The sequence below is a fragment of the Botrytis deweyae genome, assembly GCF_014898535.1.
Source record: "Botrytis deweyae strain B1 chromosome Unknown BDEW_006, whole genome shotgun sequence".
In the NCBI taxonomy this organism is placed as follows: Eukaryota; Fungi; Ascomycota; class Leotiomycetes; order Helotiales; family Sclerotiniaceae; genus Botrytis; species Botrytis deweyae.
In genome coordinates, this window is record NW_024066213.1 from 504,460 (window position 1) to 529,337 (window position 24,878).

Consider the following 24,878-nt stretch of genomic DNA (forward strand, 5'->3'; position numbering starts at 1 on the left):
CAGATTGCTTGATATCCTGAGTCCAGTTTGAATATCGGGTTGTTGTCATATATCAAAAGCCTATGTTTACGCCGCTAGACCAGACGATCTGATACCCTAGAAATGGGAGGCGCACGCAATCCTCACAGAGCTATAACACGCTTCTTTGTGTAGTGGAGAGATTGAAGGATTGAGATATCCACTATAAAATAAAGTAGAAGTTTGAATTCATCGTTCCTCCTTTAATTTGGGGGCCAACTCCAATTTACATCTGCACGCATGTTCATACAAGTGAATAGAAATAGTCCCGGAATGGTTCAAATAATTCTCTTGGGCGAAGTCATACATCGAACTTACAAAGAGCGGTACCCAAGTGTACTGTCCAAAAGGTCACTGGAGCCCATACTACTATCTTGCTTTATACTTTTCAAACGAGACTTGCACTTTCTTGTTCTGTGAATCAGAAATGGTTTGTGAAAGTTTCGGAGGAAGTGATAATCAAAAGCATCAATACGTTTTCCTCGACTCCGCGCTTTCCGTCAACTATATCACAAATATCCATTCTTCAAGCAGTTTACCCCAATTCAGAATACCGATGCATTGAGTATCACTTACCAAGGAGCATAAGAATAACATATCCCCAGCCAAATTCCCACAGGATAGCGACCCAGCCGACAACTTCATGAGTTTCACGCATCGAATCCGAACCACACCATTGATTCGGATTTCGCGATTTAACTATTTGGAGGCTTCGATTCGATAATATTTCAAGTCATACATACATTTGATTCATTAATAGATATGCTAAGGCGGAAGATGGCCGCTCGTGGCTATGAAAACCGACTCGAAGAAGCGCGGGTATGTCAAGCTTGTATTAGATTAGTCCCTTTATGCCAACGCAAGATTTAGAGAAACCTACCAGAGGTGCCTGATCAAAGCATTCCGATAATTCCAATCCTCACACCTGCAGACTCGGAATGGGTATGTCATTTCAAAAGATTCTCTCTGAAGAATGTGTTTCCCTAATACGAAGTCTAGACCTATATATCACCCTCTTGCCACTATGCAGGGACTGGTCCTGTGGCAGAACCCGTTCCAAATAATGTATCGCCTCCTTCTAATAGCTCTGTTGGTAACTCGGATATATCCACAAACGCTAGGCTCAAAGACGCGAGGCACAAGCTCAAACATGATATCCTCAGACAAATAGGACAATCACTGAAAGACTCTGATCAGACACAGGTGATAAAACTAAGACTGAGGTTCGACCAGATACAAGTTGGGATGGCAGAAACAGATGCTCGAATAGAAAGGACGATAAATCAAAATTTGCGAGCTGAACAAGCAAAATTAGAAGAGGAATTGAGAAAAGCGAGAGCCGATTTAGCAGTAATAGACGCAAATTTGGCCTCCGACGAGATGGTCGACGACGAAATGGGCGAGGACGAAATGGGCGAGGACGAAATGGGTGAGGACGAAATGGGCGAGAATAGAATGAATGAGAACGATGTATCGGGAGAGAATGAGAGGGAAGAGAATGAGAGGGAAGAGAATGAGGAGGAAGAGGACGAACCGGAGGAGGAACTGGATGATCACAAAATTGATGAGTACAAAAAGGAAGAGAGTGAAACATTGGAGGAAATGGAAGACAAAAAAATGGATGACTATGAAATGGAGGATCACAAAACGAACCAGCATGAAATGGACAAGGATCAAAAGAGGGAAAAATACTATGATGAGAAAGAAATTCTTAATAGTTCGTTTAGGCAAGCCATTCGGAAAGAATTGGACGACGAACTCGAGAAAGCATTTAGGAAGAACAAAAACCTCGACTTGCAGAAAAAGACGGACGGGCATTCATCCAAAAAGCGCAAATTCGAGCATCAAGAAGAACAATCAGATAGACCAAACCCTGGTCCATCTTCCCCAGATGTGGAATCCGGTGGCCCAGAAATAGCGTGGATAGATACGGTACCGTTACTGAGAGAGCTAAACACACATCTGGCAGGGTATAAAATAGGTAGTTCAGCAGAGGAGATAATGGACATTCGATCCTGGATTGACAAGGGATTCGATACTGGAATGAGAAGACTACTGAGAAACCAGCCTATTGCTGATATACTAGGTTCATGGGACAATCGATACGAAGAGGAGGGACTGAATAATATTCTTAGGTCGGTTGTACTAGTATACGATTCGATTGAAGAGTTACACACGCTTCGTGCGCACTATGATCGAATTCTCGGTGAAGCGGTGCTCTCATCATATTCTAGAGCGAAAGTCCGAGACTCAGGGAGGAACGATTGATGAAACCAATTTTGGAAAACCGGCTCTTATAGATTCTTGGAAAGCTTGTATTATTTCTCTGCAAAGATGCGATGAATTCCTGTTTCAATTGGCACTTCATAGGATGTACAGCCCCATTACTGCAGTTTCTAGAATAATTCCAGAAGGTTTAAATCATCGAGAGAAAATTTGTACTGTTATATTGATTCAGGAGCAGCTTGTATCAGATTCTGAGTCTCTAGATATGGAAGATTGCCAGTGTCCTTAGTATCACATGAGCCGTTCTATGATCTCTTTTCTGACCTTTAAATGAACAAATGGTGTGTGGAGTATAAATATGTCATAAAATAACAGAAGTATTTCATGAATGTTTCAACAAATAGAGTCCGCTTCGAAAGCCTTCGAAACGAAGCTGGGCAAGGTGGTGTTTATGTGTGAAGGGACGGGTTTCAGGAAAACATCAAAAAGAGAGAAAAGAAGAGAAGGATGGAGAGAATCATTCAAGAACATCAATGAACCAGGTTGGTTGGCGTTTTGGGTCTGATATATGGACTAGATTACATGAATAACTACGCCATATCAGCCCATACCAAAGAAATATTTACATTGAACTATATGTAAAGTCGAATGGCATTATCATCAACTGAAATACGTGTCATACAGAGCCATCCCAAACCATTCCTCGTACCATGGGTATCATAACATTATTAAACACAACAAAATGGGTAGAAGATTCCTTTTATACACCAAGACACCATAAACCCACCCCTAGGATTCATTACCAACGACCTTACCCAGAACTCCAGTCCGATACGTTAAGACTCATGCAGCAGCAATACCCCTCATACGTCTTCTAATCTCTAGCGTGCGTTTCACACTAAAATTCTTTTGGTCATCTGGCATATGTTCACCACTGACAATGACCAAAACCTTCATTCTAGGATGATATTTCAAATCATGTAGTAGCTTCGGCGTAATAAGAAAGTACTGGCTATCATGTTCCTGACATGCAATCTCGACCATACGTCCGTGGACCATTCGTTCGTTACGAGGATCCATTCCTTGGTTGATTTCGTCGACGACACGGAAAGGAGAGCGAGCAAGTGATTGTAAAGACATGAGGTAGAAAATTGTGGAAACAGAGCGTTCACCTCCCGATTGACGGTGCTTATCAAGGAGCTGAAGGGTTTCGTTTTCTCTGTTATGATGTTAATAAGTTGGCATGTCTGAGATATTTTGATAAAATGACTGTACCTGAATTTGACCTTGATCTCAATTGCCCATTTTTCAAAATCGTCTTCTTTGTACACACCAACTTCACCAGCACATCCAATCTGCTCGAAATTATGGGAAAAAGCCTGACTGATCTGCTCAACAAGCGCATCAAGTCTCGGTTCCCATTTCGTCATGATCTCAGTAACCTTCTGAGCGACGTCTCCTAGTTCACCCTCGGTCCCAGCGATTCTGGTGCTTAATCGACCGATGTCAACTTGACGTTTCTCATACTCTCTAATAGCGTTTGGATTGTTGGCTTGAATAAAATCGAGTTTATGTTCCTCGCTGTTGATCTCTTGCTGTATAGTTTCGACTGTCCTATCCGGGGAAATGCTGGAGAAGTACTCTAGAGAGTCATGATCATCTCTCTCCTCAGCCCCTCTTCTGATATCTTTGCATCTTTCTAGTGCAGCTCGTGCAGTCAGAGTTGCTCGCTTTGACTGTGCTTCGATCTCGCCTAGTCGTGTACGTTCCGTTTCAAGGTTTGCTACAATATCACTATTGCGCTCTCGTAGAGCGTGCACATCTGAACCTGCTTCAATACGTCGGATTTCGGCCTCGTCAAGTTCTTCGGAACAAGCAATGATCTGATTGATTTGCTCGATATGTTTCATCACGTGCTCTCCCTTTTTGAGACCAGCAATGTCTTGCTCTTTTACAATTGCTTGAATTTCCGCCCTAGATTCAGAGCTAGATGTTTCCAATCTCTCCAAAGACTCCTTCTCTCGAGCTGCTACCATGTCAGTATATGCTCAAGTATATCTATGGCTGTGCCACTCACCAAGCAATCCTGGAAGAGCTCTTTGTTCACCATAAGCTTTCTGCTTTTGTTGTTTCTCTTTCATGAGCGCATCCTGGTTACAAAATCTCATTAGTAATGTATGCTAACACGAGAATCGTTGACTACCTACCAGTTCATCCCTTTTCGGATTTGCAGTACTCGAATACTGTACAATCTTTTCAGTGATGTCTTTGGCCTCCCTCTTTAGGGATTCGAATTGTCGGTCGAGGTCTGCCAGATTTTCTTCAATCACACGCCGGCCTGAAGTATCTACAACACCATCGACGAAAAATTTGGCTCGATTGATTCCGGAAGTCTGGATTGACGTGGCACCATATTCTCTTCGCGTTGCAATCTTATACGAAGTGGTTTTTGTCAGAAAAGATGTAATTCCGGTACGGACAATTCTTTCATACTGTTCGTCACTGATGTCCTGGAGGGTAACTGCCGTCTTGTGAGCTTTGATATCATTACAAAGCATAGCAAGGACTGGCTCCGGGGCATCAATAAAATCAATAGCCCACCCATCAAGACCAACACTATTCAGTTGAGCTATAGTAGCCGACGACCGACCAATAGTCTCAGCAAGAGTCTGTGTGCTCGTTTGTATTCTGACCTCCGCCAGCTTCATCTCTGCTGAATGGAACTGATTGTTTAATCGCTTGTAATCAGCCTGGGTTTGTGCTGTGATAGTGAGCATGTTGCTCGAACGAAACAATGAGTCAATAACATCAGTATATCTTGGGTCTTTCACAGAGCATGTTATCAAGGGAGGGCCATAGACCTCCTTCTCAAACTTGTCTTGGTTTTCCTGAACCCACTTCCAAGCTGTAGCAGTATCTCTCGAATGCTGTGCAATCTTATTAATCTGTTTCCCAGCTTGACTATCAAAGTCAGCGAGAGCCTGCTTAGCTCTGTCTTGTTCAGCTCGTAAGTCTCGTCCTTTGGCTTTCAACGCTTCTCTGCTTTGTTCGAGCTCCGTTACTGTTGCTTTGATGGCTCTGATGTCCTGCTCGATTGCTCTCTAGGTAAAAATTCAGCAAGGATCTATATAAGAGTTGATGAATTGGGCACTCACGATATTTTGATTGTATTCAGTGGGATTGAATTCTATTGCAGGTTCTCGCAGGCGGGCTTCAAGGTCAATTATGGTCCTTTTGACCTTTGCAAGATCTTTCTTGCGTTTATCCTCTGCCTCTAGAACAACTTTGATTCTCCGATCACAATCCCCAATTTTGTCATCCCATTCATCGACTTTTTTCAGAAGAACATCGGCCTCTGCTTCTGCATGTTGTAGGTTATTCCTGCGGTTGGACACGATCTTGGCTAGTTCCTTCTCCAAGGAATCCTTTTCGTTAACGAAACGCAGAGTCGGTTCGACCTGGCTTTCCAAAGTACGAAACCGCTTGGTTGCTTCTACCTTCTCTTCCTTGCATTCCTGATATCGAAGACGTGCGTCTCTGTATTCTACAAAAGGAATACTGTTCTTTAGTTTTTCTAAGTCTTTCTCAATCTGAATTCGCTCTTCGAGTCGTTCCATTTCCGGACGCAGCCCCGCCTGTCGTTTTTCAAGATTTATCAACTGTTCCTTGTCTTGTTCAAGCTGGATTTGTCTCGATTTCTCTTCTCTCCTCAAATTCTTAAGCTCGTCATGCCAGTCCAGCATCTCTTGCGCAGCGACTGCCCTTTGTGTATGATGCAGAAGTTCGACGGGTGTTAATGCTGCAAACTCGGAGACTTTATCTTGCGGCAAGAACTGGCAAAGGTTATCAATTTGAATGCTGAAACCCTTGACCAAAGCTAGAACATTTTTGTGGCTTGTCTTCTTGTCATTTATCCAGAATTCGCAATTGTTCCCATCTTTGATAATTCGAGTTTTGATGATATGGTTTTCGCGCTCGTTGCTTCTCTTCTGAAGTTCTATTTCAATAAAAGCATCCCGTGAACCATGTTTGACAAATTCTCCCACTTTATCCGCCCGACCAAGGTTTTTTGGCGAAGAACCCAACCCCAAGCAGAGGGCACAAACCACGGAACTCTTACCAGTACCATTTGGACCGATCACCATGTTCAAATTTGAGCCAGGGAAGAACTCGGCACTCTCGTAGGTAACAAAATTATTGAGCTTAACTCGAACTATAGCGCCTGGGGCAAATGTGCCGCGTTCGGATGCGATTGTGGGAGTACCGGGAACCCTTCCGACATTTTGTCTGTCAACTTCTTCTCCCGACGATGGCGAAGTATCGGGTTCAAGGATCCTTTCTTCAGATTCGTAATGTATGGTACGTGATCGTTTCGCAGGTCGCGTGGGTATAATATTTTGTGAACTTTCATCGCCATCGATTCCCTCCCTTGACCGGCGCCCACGAGATGGCATTTGTGGTGCCATTTTAACGATTCAAGATCTGAAAGATTGTTGTAAATTCAATCGAACCAATGAAAAGATGTGCTAAGGTGCTTGAACTTAGATCATTTTCAAGGTATAGATAGATGAATGGAGTGCATTAACTAATTCAATTAAAGAACCGTAGTTTGCGTAAGACGCGTTAAACTTTAGGAATTCGCGTTTAGCATCAATGCGCTAGTACTGTAGAGGGTAGCGTATTGAGATTACCCCACCATTGATGGTTGATCAGCTGATTTCGCATTTTCAACTTCACCTCAACCACACTTCACCCTCTTTTACATTTCTCAACTGATTGTGCTTCTCTCCTTTGTTAAACCATGATTGCATTTGACATGAGAACGGAATAGAACAGATGATAGATTATGTCACAAAGCCACTGGAATAGATGGTGTTCAAGAACCATGATCCTACGTGTACATTCTTAGTGAGGCAAATGGGAGATGCAGAGAAAGTAGTAGGCTGGATGGACTTTCTCTCCCTTTCCCCCTTCTCTATAAATGAAACAAGAGGGCTTTATACACCACAAAGCCAACTGCTTGCGTCTTTGTAACGGATGTTGCTAACAATCATAGGCTCCCAATCCCACTGAACTAGATGTGCATCGAAGAGGAGATAAGGCGGACGCGCTTTCTCCTGTATTATATGTAGCTTCCTATACCTATGCATTGCAAGGCAAGCTTACATTGAATTGAAGGACTATTGAAGTTGTCCTGATTATTCATAGTATAGATAATCTGGAACTAAAACTAGTATACTTGCTTGACCTGCAAGTAAATGTCATAACATCTACTTATGTTTCATATTCATTGAAAGATTCGTTCATTTCACAATAAAGTCGTCTCAAAATCTACAAGTGTCTTGTTTATCCTAAAGTGCTAGGTACACATTGTGATGTGGCCATGAGTTGAGAATGAACTCTCACGAAACCCATAGTCTAGATGATTAGAATATTAGATGCTTCACTACTATCAATCATCTATCTGGGTCTATACACTTTCAAATGATTAGATGACAATCCAGTTCAAGGAATCTCCAAAGTGCTCTAATATAGAAATCATCATAGCCGAGCCAATCATCATCCTTTCACGGTTGAGATTGGCATTCCTCTCTCGATTTTGGTTGGCATGCAATCGCGGGGAATTTTAGTTGTAAACAAAACATCAACATAATCAAAACTTCACCATAGTGACTGCGATCTTGCAATCCCAATTTTTCTTGAGTACTATTTTTCGCTCTGAGGACATTCGACAAGTTCTTATTTTACTATCTTTTTTAATACGACATTAATTCAAACTTTCACTTCAATTCGCTCTTACTCTGTGCATCGACACAAAACAATCTTACCTTGGAGACGATAAGCTCTTCGAACACACATATCTTTTCAAGCAGATCAAATCTTGTAATTTGGTGAGTTTACTAACTTTACTACTGCAACTCAAGATAAAACATTTGGATTTGACCACAATGGAAGGCTAATCAAAATCTTCTAGGCCTTTCGACCGCTCCATTTTTGGCACTTTCGTTACCATCGACACTCATTTCTTCACATCACTATGCCATTTTAAGTTGCACTCTGGGACTCTCAACTGCCGTAGTTGAATACTACTTGAACAGTGCTATCCCACATCCTGTGGTATATCAGGACGGTCGATCGACATCAAAGTGGGCACGAGGGATTTCAAAAGACTGCGATCAGATACTGAAGATTATCATAACAATGAGTGTACAAAACACGCGCCCGCTAAGTCGACGACCTCTAGGAGAAGCAACTCGACGAGTCAACAATAATCAACCAAGTGCCACCAAACTGCAATTGAAATCCACACCAACAAATCATGATAGTCCACGACAAGATGGTTTACTGCAAGTTTACAACCAGGCTTCTGCTTCTCCAGGCGAACAATATTCATACCTTGACAATACTCGAATACCCTCTCCTGTCTCTAATGTCGTCAACCCTAGGCTATCTGCTATATCGAAAGAAGCTGCGACGGACTCAAAAAGAAGCTCACAGATTTCGACCGCATCTTCCGCTGCTTCTGATGGTAAAAATCTCAAGAAATTTATTGGTCCCTGGAAGCTGGGCAAAACTTTGGGCGAGGGGGCAACGGCACGAGTACGCCTCGCGAAGAACAGGAATACACATCAAATGGCGGCTATCAAAATCGTCCAAAAGAGAAATGCCCAAATGTCCCAGGCGGGAAGTCTTGCAAACCTAGAACGCTTGGATCCGCTACATGATGAAAGCGATGGAGTGCGAAGAATGCCTGTAGGCATCGAGCGAGAGGTGGCAATCATGAAGCTTATTCAACACCCAAATATCATGAAGATTTACGACATATGGGAAAACCGCACTGAAATGTAAGTCATGTTATGAATCCAAAGCAATTTTAGCCTCTAACAGTCAATAGTTATTTGGTTCTTGAATATGTTGATAATGGCGAGCTTTTTGCTCAAATCGCAAACAACGGAAGGCTGGACGAAGAGACTGCAATGAAGTATTTTCGACAACTTTTGAGTGCTCTAGGATACTGCCACTCATACAATATTTGTCATCGAGATTTGAAACCGGAAAACATTCTAATTACAAGCACTGGGGACATCAAAGTTGCAGATTTTGGAATGGCTGCGCTGCATCAGGGTGCAGATCACAAATTAAGAACTTCTTGTGGAAGCCCACATTATGCTGCACCAGAATTGATTGGTGGATTCAAATATCGGGGAGACAAGGTCGATATATGGAGTATGGGCGTGATTCTCTATGCCAGCTTGTGCGGACGACTGCCATTTGATGTTGAGGGTGTCGGCAATGATAGGGCACGTCTCAATCCACTACTCAGCAAAATCCAAAAAGGGGAGTATGAAGTGGCACCAGAATTCACACCAGAAGCAGCAAATTTGATTTCTAGAATATTGCAAGTGAATCCAAAAGAGAGGATTACGCTTAATCAAATCTGGAAGCACCCAGTGGTGAGAAAATACGACTATTTGGACAATCTTGGTAGCGGCCAAAGCATCCCGTCCCTTAGTCTGATCGACTGTGCACGGCCAGTGTCACGCCGAAGTAATATTGACAAGGATTTATTAAGGCAACTGTGGTCTATGTGGCATGCGTACTCAGAAGAACAACTCATCGAGACACTGTTGAGCGAAAAGTGGGTGGTTTAGCTAACTTTTTTATCTATTAAATATATGCTAATAATAAGACAGACCTAACGAACAGAAGCGCTTCTACACTTTGCTACTGAGATATAGGGATTCTCAACTTGAAGACTACGAACCTGACCTAAGTTATTCCAACAGTGACTACCACCACATCAGACCCTCGACACTGACAAAGACATATTCTACTTGTCACTTCCCACCACAGACAGGAAGCAGTCATCATCGCCAACAAGCTTCCAGGTTTACTGTGGTCAGTAATAGGTCCGAACACACTTATGATCCTTTCAATGCTTCAAGGCCACAGCACCTTGATTCACTCAGGTCTGACGATCAGATCAAAGTCACTGTTCATGCTCCTCAGAATGAAGAACATGGCCGGTACCGTCAGCCCTCTCGACTGTCAACATCAAGGTCTACCAGCGATCGGGGTAGATTACAGAAGCCAGTATCTAGAGTATATGCCTCTCGCAGTTCGCTTGCAAGCTCTACTCGAAGTCGAGGAAGTGCTCCCTTCCGTGCTACCGTTGGTCACAAACGTGGTGTAGAGTTCTCACATATTAAGAGACGATCATCAAGTAGTCAAAAGATTATGTCTGCAAATGGCCCATTGACTTCTGTAGGAGAGCAAGTAGCGGGAGCTGATGAGAGAGTCTCTCTACGACCTGCCATTGAAAATTCTACCTCAACACGCTACATCCGATCGAAAAAGTCACAAGCAGGGAGCACAAAGGTTACTACTACTATCATACAAAAATCTGGACGGGGTAGTCTAATATGGAAAGATGATGTCCGTCAATTGAGCAGTAGCTTGGCCAAAGACTGCGATGAAGCGTTCAACAGAACATCCGTCGTTTCTTCAAATAATTCCCAGAACACATCGCGATTTTCAGGAAATTCAAGCGTGGCTTCTCGCGGTCCTTCGCCTATGCTTAATGTGCCAGCGAAAAGTCAAACTCCCAGACACGGATCTTTCGACTCACGACCATTACCTCCGCCACCTGCTAGATCGGATTCTGTCAAAAGGGAATTGTTAGAAGCACGCAAGCAGGCTACACTACGCATGGCTTCTGGAGAAGATTCCCCTGGATACATTGATCGTATGGTATCACACATTGATCGTCTTATACTACCTCCATCTGCATCCCCATTGCTTACACGTCAAGATCGCCGCGCAGTTTCTGCACCTGCAGAAACGAAACAGAAGAGTTACACCCGGCCATTGCCTGCGATTAATGAGGCATATGGAGATGAACCATCCCCTCGAAAAGTCGAATCTGACCGCATCGCATCAGCTCCTGAACCTCGTACATTGAAGAAGAATTCCAAGTTTTTCAACGAAAGAGAAACAATCCGGGTGGTTAATGCTTCCGCGGCATCATTTAGCCCTGTTAAAGCTCCAGCCCCTCTTACTATTAGGAAGAAAAGCTCACAAGGCGGCCAGACAAAGGGACAATCTGGGCCAGAATCTTTTGACAACTCTCTCAAGAACCAATCTTCTGGTCAGGGACTACATCACCAATATTATGCCGGCTCCAAGGCAGATGTCGGACCAGAATTATCTCGTATTGATGAAGACTCCAACCTAGATGACCCATATGCTCAGGATAGTAACGCGGGAACGATAGTGAAAAAGCGATCAGGTTGGTTTAGACGCAATTCCAAGGCCAGTGATGAAGGCGAATCCAGAAGTTCATCAATTGTAGGAAATGATACTTTATTGTCCCAGTCATCAAGCAAGAGTGGTGGTCGAAAGTCAGAAGCAGAAGATTTTCCACCGATTCCACCGACAAAGAAAAAGGGGTCCATTCTTGGTAGGCTCTTCAAGAAAAAGCTACCAAAAACCGGCATGACTGTTGCTAGTGAGTTAAATTTGAAACATTTTGATGTTGATGAGACTAACAGGTCGACAGCACATGATATGTTCGACGAGGAAATGAGTATTCAAGATTCTATTGCAGATTCCAGACAACAGAGTCGCCAAAATCGTATTCATCAGACCACACGAGCACGTCAAATAGAGCCTCAACAAAACTGGCTAGCCAAGTTGTTCCATGTAAAGCCCGCTTCGAAATTCATCTGCTTCTCCGTTTCGAGACGTACAGCAAGATTGGAGATTGCCAAGGTGCTCAAAGACTGGAAACGATATGGCATTAAAGATGTTCAGGTTGATAAGCAGAGGAACATAGTCTTTGGCAAAGTCGGCTCAGAAAATTGTAAGTCTCCGGCTTACTCGTGAGTTTTTCACAATATTTTACTGACATCAAACAGTTTTGAACCTAAAAGAGGTATCATTCGCCGCCGAGATATTAACGGTTTTCGAACATCTGGACCGTGGCAGAAAGATAAATCTCGCTGTAGCACGAATTACACAGGAAAGAGGTGCAGCAAGCAGCTTTCATAAAGTTGTAGAGACCTTAGATTCTGTCCTTCAAGTTCGTGGAGTTCTCATCATGGATGAAGAAAAGAAGAGAATGATGGTGAGAACAGTAAACTCGATGATAACTGACACCGTTATTTCTTAAACCCAACTTATGGCGTCCGCCAATTTTCGATATTCTGTATCGTTAATAACCCCCAATTTGGACATTTGCGTATGGGGATGTATCTCTCTACACTCGCCCAAGATTGGACACACTTGAAATCCAGGTTTACCAGATTGCAGTATTTGGATGGCACCTGCTTTTTTTGTAGATATATTTTGTTCAGTATAGTGAATTTCTTTGGCATTTTGATAGAGTGGTGGATATTCGAGTTGCGTTGCATGAAGGAGTTGTAAAAAGTAACTTAATATTCTTCACGCAGCCGCGAAAAAGGGGTAGAAATTATGATAGACGCAGGTCAAAAGGCGGTCCGAGTCTATTACCAAAGAGAGATGGAAGAGCGTTAAAGATGATTAATTTTCTTTTTACTTTCGAATAGGGGAAAATGTGTTCTTTTCGCTTGTGTAAGGTTACTTAGAAAATCTGATTTTTTTGATTCATGTTGATGGGTATATGTTCTTGCTTTTGGTAGTGTGACTTGTACAGCTGGTATATCATGGTGAAATTCTTTCATGGACGTGGTGAAAAAATCGTGATGATGTTTTCCCCCTGGAAATCCTACATAGTATACATACCTAGGTACGTATATATATACCTAGGTATGCATAACCGAGACATATTTCACATGAGAGCTTTCATTCTACGCATCCAACGGATTCGACATTGGTTTACTGGAGGGGACTTGAAAGGTGAATAGCTTTGTGTTGTTATTAGGAGAAGTTCCTATGGTAGAACTGTGGAGTTGATATTGGAGTTATGTGTTCTCGTTACGCATCGAGTGTCGTGTATTGTGTTACTACGTATGTACGTAGGTGGGTGTGTGATGCCAATCCCCTCATTGGGAAAGAGAGATGCTGATCGTCATGGGATTGAGAATATGACAGTCTAGGTATTTGAGCAAATATTCTTGAATGTGATAATACTACCCAGCTCCCGATTATCGAGGATGTTTTTCCCATCATAAACAGCATTTTATATTCCTCTCAATCTTATTATTCAGACTTGCCGGGTCAAAAGTAGACACACTTGAATAAATAACAACGATCTACAAAGCATTCCACCAAACTCCACAATCATGCATACTATCCACCCAAGCATATCTCCACCACGAATTTCCATGCTCCAGGTTAATGGAAGCCTTGTAAATCGAAGCCTTGTAAATCCAGTCCATCCCCAACCCGCGGTATCCGCCCGTTCGTTCGTCTCCGCCCCAGAAACGCCACAAAACCACAAAAACGGTTATCACGGCAATGCAATGCATGTAATGCGGTTCCCCATCCGAGCCCATCCATCTATTCTATATAGGTAATATCTACCTAGGTAGTAAGTATACTATATACCGGAAAAGGAAAGGTCATGCGCATGGGAGAGAGACGAGGCGGGGAAAAAGGGGGGAATAATTAATATATTTGTGAATTTTCCGATCCCTGGGATTCTTTCTACATTTCATATCATGTCGTCTTCACTCCACTAAAATTTGACTTTGGGGAGAGAGTTCTGATGATTAAATTCTGGGGGTATGGTACCTGTCAATTAAACTTAACTGGTGGCTTGATGCTTGATGATTGCTGCATGCACGTTTCCGTCTGTAGCATACCGCATCGTAGCGTAGCGTACTGTACCCCAGGATGGAAGATTTGGTGGAGTTATCGTATCTATCATATCACAGCGTATCGTATCGTATTGTTGCATCCTGCAAGCACATACATGTATACATAGATACATAATAATAAGGCTTAGTGAGAACCAATGTGTCGGGACCCGGGATTGTGGTTTATCATAGGTAGGTACCTACCTCTACGTAGGAGAAAAAAGAGGTCGATTTTGATCATATAAATCTTTAATAAAATCTTTAAATTAATTGTATTATAAATCAATCATAAATAAAAGAAATAAATCTGAAAATATCATATTACTTTTTACCTTTTATTTATATTGATTCTTATCAAATGTTGTATTTTATTTTAGATTTAAGGAGAAGAATTTGGTTTATTGAAAGTGTTAAAAAGTGATCAAAACCGGCCTCTTTTTTCTTCTACGTAGAGCCTACCCAGTAATCACCTGCAACCGACAACATCATTCGGCAGCTTAAACATGAAGTGATCTTCTCACTCAAAAGCGAATTTCAAAAGACAATTATGATTCAATTTTCGAGTGGTCTACACATTATCAAGGCAACTTCCCATTTAAGGTGCTGTTCTGGAATTCTTGTGTGTAGAAGACAATAGACTGCGGGTGTTTGGAGTGGGAAATATTCAAAAGTCCTGTTGGGTTGATTTTGACTACAACAAAGCAATGAAGAGCGAGGTTTAAAGAGCTGCCTTGACTTCTTGGGGTGCTCTTCCTCCCATTTCGCTGCAATGGCTATTTCCTTTTCCTTTCGCTCAACTAACGCGTCGTACAAATCCTTATACACGCCACCGGCCTCGACCAAATTTGCCGGCACTCCTCGATCGTAATAAAAAAACACCACATAACCTCTGCAGTCAGCCACAATAGCCTGTTGCCAAAGTGACCATATAGATATCACCCCAAAATAACGATCGGGTAAAACCTCAGTAATATGGTATGCAACAATAAGCTGGCTTACAATCAGTCTGGAGCCAAAAATATCCTGTGCTAGTCACATACCGAGTCTGGAAATTTCACAACTCTCTTGAGATCAATCGTGTATGTCTTCACCATAACACCGATGTGTTGAGTATCTAAAAGATCCTGGAATCTTTTACCTAGTTGTGCTTCGAACGACTGGAATACCCGAAAGTTGCATTGGTTGACATAATGCGGATATGCATGGTTTTTGACATATTTGAACGAATCGTGGTCATCGGACCAATTCACACCACATTCTACCATAGTACTGGAATCATAACCCATAGCGATGGCCATATCTACTGCCTTCTTACGAAGAAGGGAGTAAGCAGGTCCACCATCGGGGCTTTGATACGAGGAAGCCTCCAAAGCGGATTTGAATTCCAGGATAGGAGCCATAGACAAAATTAAGTTCCTGAATTGAATATGATGTAGGTTTGTAAGAGAAGATCATTCTGGAATCTCCTTTTACATATGCTTTTTTCTCTTCAATCGAAGCTCAGTAGTTTCGTCGGACAACAGGGGTATTAGAGTAAGCAGACGTAGCAGCACGCCGCGCCATAATTTGAATGCAGGTTCGTGGCAAAGAACTATTTCTTGCCAGATTAGGCAACATACCCTGAAGTGCTTTTGTTTGCTTGAGGGGTCAAGGAGATTCCCCCACGTTTTTTTACATCTCGCCCTGGTAATATGAATATGACAGACACCTTTCTGAACGATTCTCATCCCCTTCTCACCAATATTTTCTCAGGTTTGGATTGAGTTCATGCGCTGGCTCGGCACAAATCAGAGCTGAAATTGACCACCTTTCTTGAACCCCCCTACGAGGAAGCCGACATGCTTTTACCCACTGTCATTGATAGTAGAGCTCGTCTTGAGCCGCACCGGCTCTTCTGTGTTCTCATCAATCCAGACAAGAAGGCTGGGATCACTACTAGCATGGTTTCATACGGCTACTACGCCAACTCAATCCACAAATGTGCCTGGTGGATTGAAGAGACTCTTGGAAAGGGTTTAGGTTTGGATACATTGGGGTACTTGGGCCCTCCGGATATTCTGTACACAGTTGTAGCCATACCTGCTGCGAATACCAATCGAAAGGTAATCAGACGACTCTATCATCATGGCCAAGCCAAATCTCAAGTCTGACGGCTGATATTATACAAGGCTCTCTTGATTTCCGTTAAAAACTCAGACGAAGCACAGCTCAAACTACTCGATACTACAGAGTGTAGGGTTTTCCTAGCTGCGACAACCCTTCCTGCCATCAGTACCTCCTTTAACATGCTGTCACTCCAAGGTAATCTGCGAATCATCCCCTTTGAGGGGGTTGAACATTGGATTGGGCAGTCGAAAGTCCCAGAATATCCATTCCTTGCTACTTTGAAAAGTGAACCAAATTGACCCTTTGCGATATTGCATACGTCTGGATCAACAGGTTTGTCACGCCATGAGAATATTTTAGACGTCACTAAATGGGAATGGCAGGTCTACCAGAGCCTATAGTATACATTTTTGGAGCTCTCACGACCTATCGCACATCGCTCGAGCACCAGTATCTCCCTCCATTTGAGCCACAAGATTTATTGCATGTAGAATGGTCCTTCCTCCTCCGTGTTCGAACTCCCTAAAATCCCAGGAATAATTCTGTAAACACTCCTGTCTTGAAACCTCAATATAGATTATACACAATAGAACCTGCCTTCGCCCAAACATACTTCGACAAACGAAACACCGAATTTCATAATCATTTCCCTCTCGCCCTCTCCTCTCCGTTTAGTGCCGAGGAAAAACAGTAAACAAGAAGCTTTTAATATCTCATTGCCTTCCACCAGCTACACTTGTAGAATCTTGGATCATTTAAATTTCATCATCCAGAAGCTAGACACAACCTAATCCACGCAGAGAGTACAGGAATCTGAGTTCGAAAGACGTTCGGTAATTGGACCAAGATGGATAATACAAAATGTGAGTATTTCTATATACACCTTTGATTGGAAATCTGGCAGTAAGGCGTGCTACATGTTGACAATATATCCCAGAACTTTTGAAAATAGCGAGTTTTTCCGCAATCGAGATCAAAAAGCATTCATCCTTCTTCTGAGCATTTGAACATTCTTACAAAGAGTAGTTGCCTAATAGCCCCCCAGCAAAGACCTAACATAAAATACATAGTCAGGCTATGATTAACGGATATCCTATTAAGAGGGACTCGTGGAACTTTCCCCGAAAATCTTTTTGTGAAATATAAATGAGCCCTTAATCTCACGGCCACCAAATCTCCCATATGGCTTTTGGTATATTCTAGTTCCTCGTCGAATATTATGCAACTTTTTGATGCTTACTTGCTCCGAACCCTCTTTTTATTGTGAACAACAAGTCTGGCTTAGCAAAACATTCCAGATTCAAAGATCATTGTTTAAAGTCATCTCGGCTTCATAAACAGAACAAGATCTTGCTTATTCCTTCCTGTACTTAAGCTAAAAACGCTCTTCATTGTATACACTTCAAGCCGGCCGAGAAGTCCAAAATATTGAAAGTTTGAATTTATCGGACAAATGAAGAACGGGAGAGAGGGATGGGGGAAGAGAGCTTATGATGTGCCTTTTTTTTCAATCCAGATTGTGCCACAAGAGAAAAAACATCAGTCGCGCATACAAGGAATCATGGTTTTCAAACAGAAGTCAAGAATGGGATTTGAAGTAAATACCTAGTGAAATATGCATTTATCTGATCGATATTGATACCTCGGCGCTATATGATTGTTATTGATATAAATCATTCAGTGCTGCAAATTCCTTCATGGAGACATTGTGAATTTGAAGAGCTGGAAGATGATAAAGGGTGGGGTGGTGCCAAATTCCGAGGAGTGTAGATATATTTCTGTGGGCGTGCCGTTAGCTTCGTCTACATACTCACGCTCATTCTTTTGTTCCATGATGCTTGGTGCTTGGGGTGTGAGAATAGCTTAGCGAATGAGGCGAGAATGAAGAAGATGTGAGAGAAAATGGAATCGATGTCAAATCATGAAAGTTGTAGGTTAGTAGAATAGGAGATGGAAATGGATATGGAAATGCAGCGAAAAGAATTCATATTAATTTGTTCAATGCTTTGTGAATCCCTTTGGTAAGACGGGAAAGAAGGAGAACTACGACATTACTCTACAGTATCACTTTTACTTTCTCCGAGTTCATCGGATCCATGGAATTGAGCATAGATTTTATCTTCGAGTAAGAACAACGACTGCAGTTCGAACGCACAGTGTTCATAGCTCATCCTCATCTGCACCCTAATTTTTCTTCCATATATATTAATGTTATGTACTAGAAAGACACTTACATATATACATATGACAAAACAAGAAATTCAATTCCTGTACAATTAATAATCGTTGCTTATCATCTCGTATCGGGGGCAAATAACGACAGAGGATTCCCCTCACGAGTGACTATTGATTGCACAGCCTCAGACTGCCCAGTGACACACTACCTAGATATGTACATCAATTCCCAGCAATCTGGCTCCGGTTAGCGTGTGTGCGTGCGTTCAGACTCTTCTCACCGGCCGTCATGGGTTAGAAACAAGAACTCTAATAGGTAGCTCAACGTAAAATTCACGCACGCGGTGCGCGCTTGTCAATTCAAATACTTTGGGGCATGTAGCTCTGACGGGGATTACCTAGGGGTGTACGTCTAGCTTGAGACTTGAACCGCGACTGTTTACGTGCAAAGGCTGAATTGTTGATTGATAACGACGCTAGCTCCGGAGGCGACCGTAAGAAGAAGAAGAAAAAAGAAGATGGGTACAAATCCAACCTGGTGGTTCGATAATCTAGATCTCACCACGTCGACAATGGATTTGTGAGGAAAATCCATGCACGAGTGACCAGGGGAGGCGAAGTCCCGACGCTGAATCAGAGCTGCCGATGGATCTACTGAGATCTAGACCCGGACTATCCGCACGGTGCATGCATGAAATTTAGTTTCGAAAGTGTAAATGCTAAGGAGTGAGCAAAAGGAAAGCGACGACCTACACTAGTAAGCTCGGGCTTTCTCCAGATTGTGTCTTGTTCGGGGTTTTTTTGGTGTGTTCGGCGTTTTCGTTAGACTTTGGCTGGCAACGCTATCGTGAGACTAAGTGCAAATACTCACAAGCGTGCGTGTAGACACCGCACACGATGCTCAACACGGGGCAGTGCAGGGACATAGCAGAATTTCCAAGTGAAGAAAGTGGACGTGGGTGCGAAATATTGGGGTAATGACAAGTTGATGCATGCTTGATACTACATCCTTCCTAGCTAGCGGCCACGCCGAAAGCCTTCTAATGCCAAAAACAGCCATCTACCGGTTAATAGGCTTTTTGTTCCTGTTCTAGTCAATAGTATGAGTACCAGACTGGTGGATTGTTGAAGACGTGAGGCAAGCTGACTGGGGGAGTCGAAGTAAAATTACATGGGTGGATGGTATGTGACATATCTAGCCCGGATCGTTCCATGCTTTGCAGCAAAACGGTTCGGAGATATATCGTTTTGGGAGTTAGCATCGGCCTTGTTGATAATTCTTCGATATTTGATGGGAGTTGCTAGTTGGGCATGATGATACGATTCTGAAATTTCCGTGTTAGCATGACAGTTTGGCACGTCGAGGAGCGCTTGGATACAAACCATTAAATACACTTATTCCAACCAGATGGGAATTTTCCGATTGTCGTTCCCAGTGACCAATCAATGACAAGAATCTCCTCTCACGTTCCGACAGTCTGGTCGAAGCGGTAGTTTACCGCACTGTCTATTCCAGTCTTGTTTGGCGGTTTCGTTAGATGTTGAGGTAGCGTGCCCGAAAGGAAACCCCTTCACTTTGAAAGCGACAGACGGTCTGAGTTGAAGAAATTGGATACGTAGTGTGATGTGATCGATGGCATCATTGACTATTTGGAAAAGATCGAAAAATTCTTCAACCGAGTGTCTTTTCGGCATAACCAGAAGAACAAGTGTTGACATCTTCCTTGCAAATTGTTAGTCTCGAGTGCTGGAATGGTTGTTTCGAGCTCACTTACTATGTGAGCAACATCAAATTTAATTATACGAGACTAAGGAACCTGCGGCTCACTGGGCACATTGATTGCATTCCAATTTCTTCCCTCGGGTAGCTGCTAGCAATATCACAAGTCAATCAGTTGAAAGAAATGGTTTGTCGCATCTCTCGCCCTACCATTCTTGGTTCATTCACAGAACTGGTCTGGCGTAATGTCATCGACAGGATTCCGGATACTCTCTAGTAGGCATTCAAAGAATTGTGTAGCCACAAAAGTGAGGCCATTTTCCATGTCACAAGGCGTTCCATCGAAGGAATGCATGATCATTCCACCCGTTATATTCAGGGGGCAGGTAGCAAGCCCAGACGTGTGAATTTTGCACCTGCACTTGCATACCAAATCCTCCCTTCTAACAAACAGTAGGGAGTGAATGATCTGGAGCCCTGAAATAGGACGATGCGTGTCGGATGAAGATTTTCGATTTTCGATTTCCTCCTTGAAGCAAGTAGCATATTACACCCAATATCATGTCTTCACCGTTATCAGCCCATTCCACCACTGTCAGGTGTTCCGGAAGGCTTTCTACCGCCCTCTGCAAGTATACACGGTGCGGCTGACTTTTGGCGTTCCATTTGAAATATGAGACCGGCATTTTCCTTTGAATGCATGACCCATTTGGAATGTGCTACATCATGTTGGCAAAGTGTCATAGGATAGATTTCATAACTCTACAAGACGGTGCTAGTGTATCTTGAACATGTTGAATAGAAGCGTAGTATTATCTCGGAAACATAGAATACAACAACGATGAACCTTGAAGTGCCACAGTGACCATGTGCATCCCGAGTCTGTCAGTGTCTCGTCCTTTCAGCTTTTCCCCCGCAATCAAGCTGTCAATCCAATGCATCTCATGATTTTCATCCGTAACAAGAACGTGGGTTTCTCTACATTGACATGCCAGTGAACGGTGGCTTTCCTTCTCGCTTTCCCTCTCCCTTCTTTCTTTCACGTTGAAGGCGTACAAAGGTATCCTTCAGCGAAAGAGTGTGACGGTAACATCGGGATATTAATTACAAAGGGAAACTAATCACCTAATTCACAAGTTCAGAACTAGTTCAGTAGTACCAGTCCAATACTATTCGCAGCCGCAAATGTCATTTCATAAGTACCAGCCAGGTACCTTTGTAACCAATGCAGCGGCTATATTCTGTGTCCAATGTACTTAGGAAATGTACCTATTTCTAGTAAATTCTTCAATAATCTCCGATGTATTCGACGCCTACTTAGGTAACCAAGCAAATCAAAAATTTGTGCCAACGACTAGATTCAGTATCTCAAATATATCAACCGACACAAGTCTTATATCGAAGGAGATTATTGGGGGCGAAGGAAAGCGGTATGTAATTAGACCCCTCCATCTGCATCTTGGCTTATTTGCCCCAGAACATATCCACAAGATTGCAGCCTAGAAGCCATAGACATTCAGTACACATGGCATTCCAGGATGCGTCTATGACATCTCGCCATCAAAGCGCTTCTACCGTACCAGAGAAAATCTCAAATCTTGTACGACCATCGTGTGAATCCTGACCTGTAGACTGTGGTTAGCAAATCATTTAGAGTCTAGCGCCAAGACATGCTCTTGCTTATTTTTATAGGGAAATGTACGCGGCTCCTCAAGCAATATCGAAAAAGTCTGCGGCACTAGCAGGGGATCATAGACGATTTTCATGTAAGTCTTCGGAGCTCAAAGTTTGGAGGGGTGGTGTAAGGCACGCTCGCAACAAAGCATCCTGTCGTAGGTTAAATTGTAATGTATTCAGAAGGATTCCGAAATGCAGTGGTACGTGACGGGCACTCCCACGATTTTTTCCTTGTCAATCTTCTGGAAGGTCCATGGGTATAATTTAGAGTATCTGTAGAAAAGCCATCGATGGAAAAAGGTGGAAAGCCACCAGATGTGGGAAAATTCAAAAACCACATCTGCCACACCCGCTTTGCTGGGAAGGGCTGCTGAGAGAACGCATGATGAATGGCATCGCTTATGTCTCCATCAAACCCTTCTATTTACCATGCATGCATGCATACATAGAGTAGGTATGTAAAGCATGCAGTGAGAAACTGCAATGCAACAGCCGGGTACCGAATGTGTAGAGGAGAAGCGTGTTGCAGTTACGAATGTAAGCTGAAAATTCCTAGGGATGTCGATGTTGTATATTATATTAGCGGATCTATAACCGATATCCCTTCTACGTGCACGCCCCTACTATATGCACGTTTTCTTCAATCAAAATAAAAATCAATTTAAAATTCAAAAATCATTAAAATAAGATAGAAATTAGTTCTACAATTAAATAATATTATTTGTTTTGATCCTTTAGAATTTCAAATTATTGAAATAAAAATCAATTGAATAATAAAATAAAAGAAAAATATAATTTTAATATATAAATTTTCAATAAAGAATATATTGAAATCTATTTATAAAATTAGAAAATATTTTAATAAATTTTTTAATATCAATATTTTTATAAAAAATCAAAAAAATCAAAAAAGTAATAAAAATTGATTTTAATAAAGATTATTAGATTTTCTAATTGTTTTTATTATTTTGAAAAAAATTTAAAAATAAATTTTAAAACAAATTTAAATTTTATATTGAATATTAAAGTTTTGAATATTATAGTTTTTTAAAATAAGTTATATTGAATGTTAAAATATATAAATTTTAGATTAATCGAAAGAAATTCTTTAAATAAATCTTTTATTTTTAAAATTCTATTTTTGAAATTATTTAAATCTTGATTTTATAATATATAACGAAATTCTAATTATAAAATTATTATTTTAATATACAGAATCTCAAGAAAAAGGTTTTTGTAATTCAAAATATTATTTAATCAATTTTTAAAAAAAAGAAAATCTAAATAGAAATCATTTTAATATCAATAAATCCTGAAAGTTCAGATATTTAAATTTTTTATTAAATCAAAAATCAATTGATATAATTTTTTTCTTTAATATTAAAATGAAACATATATAATTCAAGATTACAAAAATAAAATTTTTAATAATAATTAATAAAAGCTTATATTATAATTAATATTATATCAAATTAAATTCTAAGTATTTATTTTTAAATCTTTAATTAAATATAATACTAATAAATTATGAATTTTAATATATTTATATAAATTTTGAAGATTATTATTATTATACAATTTCAAAATAAAACTAAATATTATAAATTCATTATTTTATTAATAATTAATTCTTATAAATTTTCGTTTCAAAAACTATTAGAATTTAATATTAATATAATTTCAGAATTTCAAAGAAAAAGTTGAATTTTTTCAATTACTTTTTATTATAATATAAAAAATTTCATAATTCCCTTAAATAAAACTTATATTTTTGAGTCTATTATAAAATATATCAATAAATAAATAGTTTTTTGTATAAAAATTTAATATCTTATTTATTAATATTGTTATCATAAACTTTCAGAATTTCAGATTTTTATTTGAAAATATTATATTAATTTATTCAAATTATTTTAATTTCAAATTTCAAATAATTTTATCGCTTTTTTAATTTTTAATTCAATTTAATATAATATTTTATATAAATAATGAGAGTGTGCATATAGTAGGGCCGTGCACATAGTAGGGATATCGGTTAGTAGCTAGATAGGTATGATATGGTCAAAGGATTTTCGAATTGAGTGGGATTTACTCGTAAGATAGAGCAAGTAAGTATTGATGTACGATAATTACAACAAGCATACCGTATTCTTTTGGAATATTGCAGGAACGCTAGCAAGGATCATTACTTTAAGCTTGTTTTAGGACCAATTAGATCGCTTTTAAATAAAATAAAATACCTCAAAATAGAAAGATCAATTGAAATTTTCAAGATATTTAATAAATAATCCATCAAATTAACAAATCAATTGCCTCCGGTATTTCCCACAACCCTAACCCACAATAAGCTTAAATTTTGAATCCTTGCTAGCGTTCCTGCAATATTCCAAAAGAATACGGTAATGGTAATTCATCAATCATCCTACTCGTATCATCCTGCTATTGGTAGTTAGTCATTCAATAGGAATTTATTACGGTTCATCGATATCATCATTTGCCCCAAGAAATGATTTTATTGGCATTTCCCCTCCTCCAAACCAAAAAAGAACTGATAATCGGGAGTGGGATATGATGCAAGCAGAGTCGATCAATCGGATCAATTCAGACCTTGATTACCTCCAATCTCGAGAATGTTGGTGATACGAGGAAACGGGAAGTTTCCCCCCTCCTGCGCTTTTACGTTAGGCATCAGTCTTCCAGGGTATGATTCCGGTTCAAATGGAGAAAGCCAAAGCCGTCTTACTGTTTTGATACTTCAGGACTTCAGGACTTGCATCGTAAGATCGTACATGCCGAAACAATGAGACGAAAGAAGCGCAAAGGGGAGTATCCAACGGTCAAATGGTCACTCCCATGAGTCCCATCCAAATTGGAGATTTCCCGTTTCCCTATCCCCCGTGAAATGCGAAGATATGCTTGTGCGCTCTAGGATTAATAAGGTAGGCTGATCAATACTTGATTTTCCTTAGCTTTCTCATTTACCCCTTCATTCACCCCGGAATTGAACGACCACTGTACCTGTTGGAACCACTGTAGGGGTAATGATAGGGATGAGCCGTAAGCCGCAATGTGTAGCGACCGTACCCCAAAATTAAACCTGAAGCCCCCATAATACTATCTCTTACCATCGATCGTTCGGTCGGTCGCCTCTACCGTCGGATGATGATTGTGGAAGT

At 41.0% G+C, this 24,878-nt stretch overlaps 4 protein-coding genes across 4 annotated transcripts; 2 read left to right on the forward strand and 2 right to left on the reverse strand.

The window, feature by feature from the left end:
• Positions 1-780: 780 nt before the first annotated feature.
• On the forward strand, positions 781-2,286 carry EAE98_003367 (uncharacterized protein; the record flags this gene model as incomplete). Its single annotated transcript, XM_038950987.1, has 3 exons — positions 781-837; positions 889-960; positions 1,018-2,286. 3 exons carry the CDS (start codon positions 781-783, stop codon positions 2,284-2,286), a joined length of 1,398 nt encoding a protein of 465 aa, XP_038812451.1.
• An 801-nt stretch (positions 2,287-3,087) lies between these two features.
• EAE98_003368 (uncharacterized protein) lies at positions 3,088-6,710 on the reverse strand (the record flags this gene model as incomplete). Its single annotated transcript, XM_038950988.1, has 5 exons — positions 3,088-3,463; positions 3,520-4,270; positions 4,322-4,394; positions 4,452-5,345; positions 5,400-6,710. 5 exons carry the CDS (start codon positions 6,708-6,710, stop codon positions 3,088-3,090), a joined length of 3,405 nt encoding a protein of 1,134 aa, XP_038812452.1.
• A 1,735-nt stretch (positions 6,711-8,445) lies between these two features.
• EAE98_003369 (uncharacterized protein) lies at positions 8,446-12,415 on the forward strand (the record flags this gene model as incomplete). Its single annotated transcript, XM_038950989.1, has 5 exons — positions 8,446-9,089; positions 9,140-9,883; positions 9,939-11,752; positions 11,804-12,106; positions 12,162-12,415. The coding sequence occupies 5 exons, from the start codon at positions 8,446-8,448 to the stop codon at positions 12,413-12,415; spliced, it is 3,759 nt and encodes a 1,252-aa protein (XP_038812453.1).
• Positions 12,416-14,576: 2,161 nt separating this feature from the next.
• EAE98_003370 (uncharacterized protein) lies at positions 14,577-15,424 on the reverse strand (the record flags this gene model as incomplete). Its single annotated transcript, XM_038950990.1, has 2 exons — positions 14,577-15,014; positions 15,065-15,424. The coding sequence occupies 2 exons, from the start codon at positions 15,422-15,424 to the stop codon at positions 14,577-14,579; spliced, it is 798 nt and encodes a 265-aa protein (XP_038812454.1).
• Positions 15,425-24,878: the final 9,454 nt, after the last annotated feature.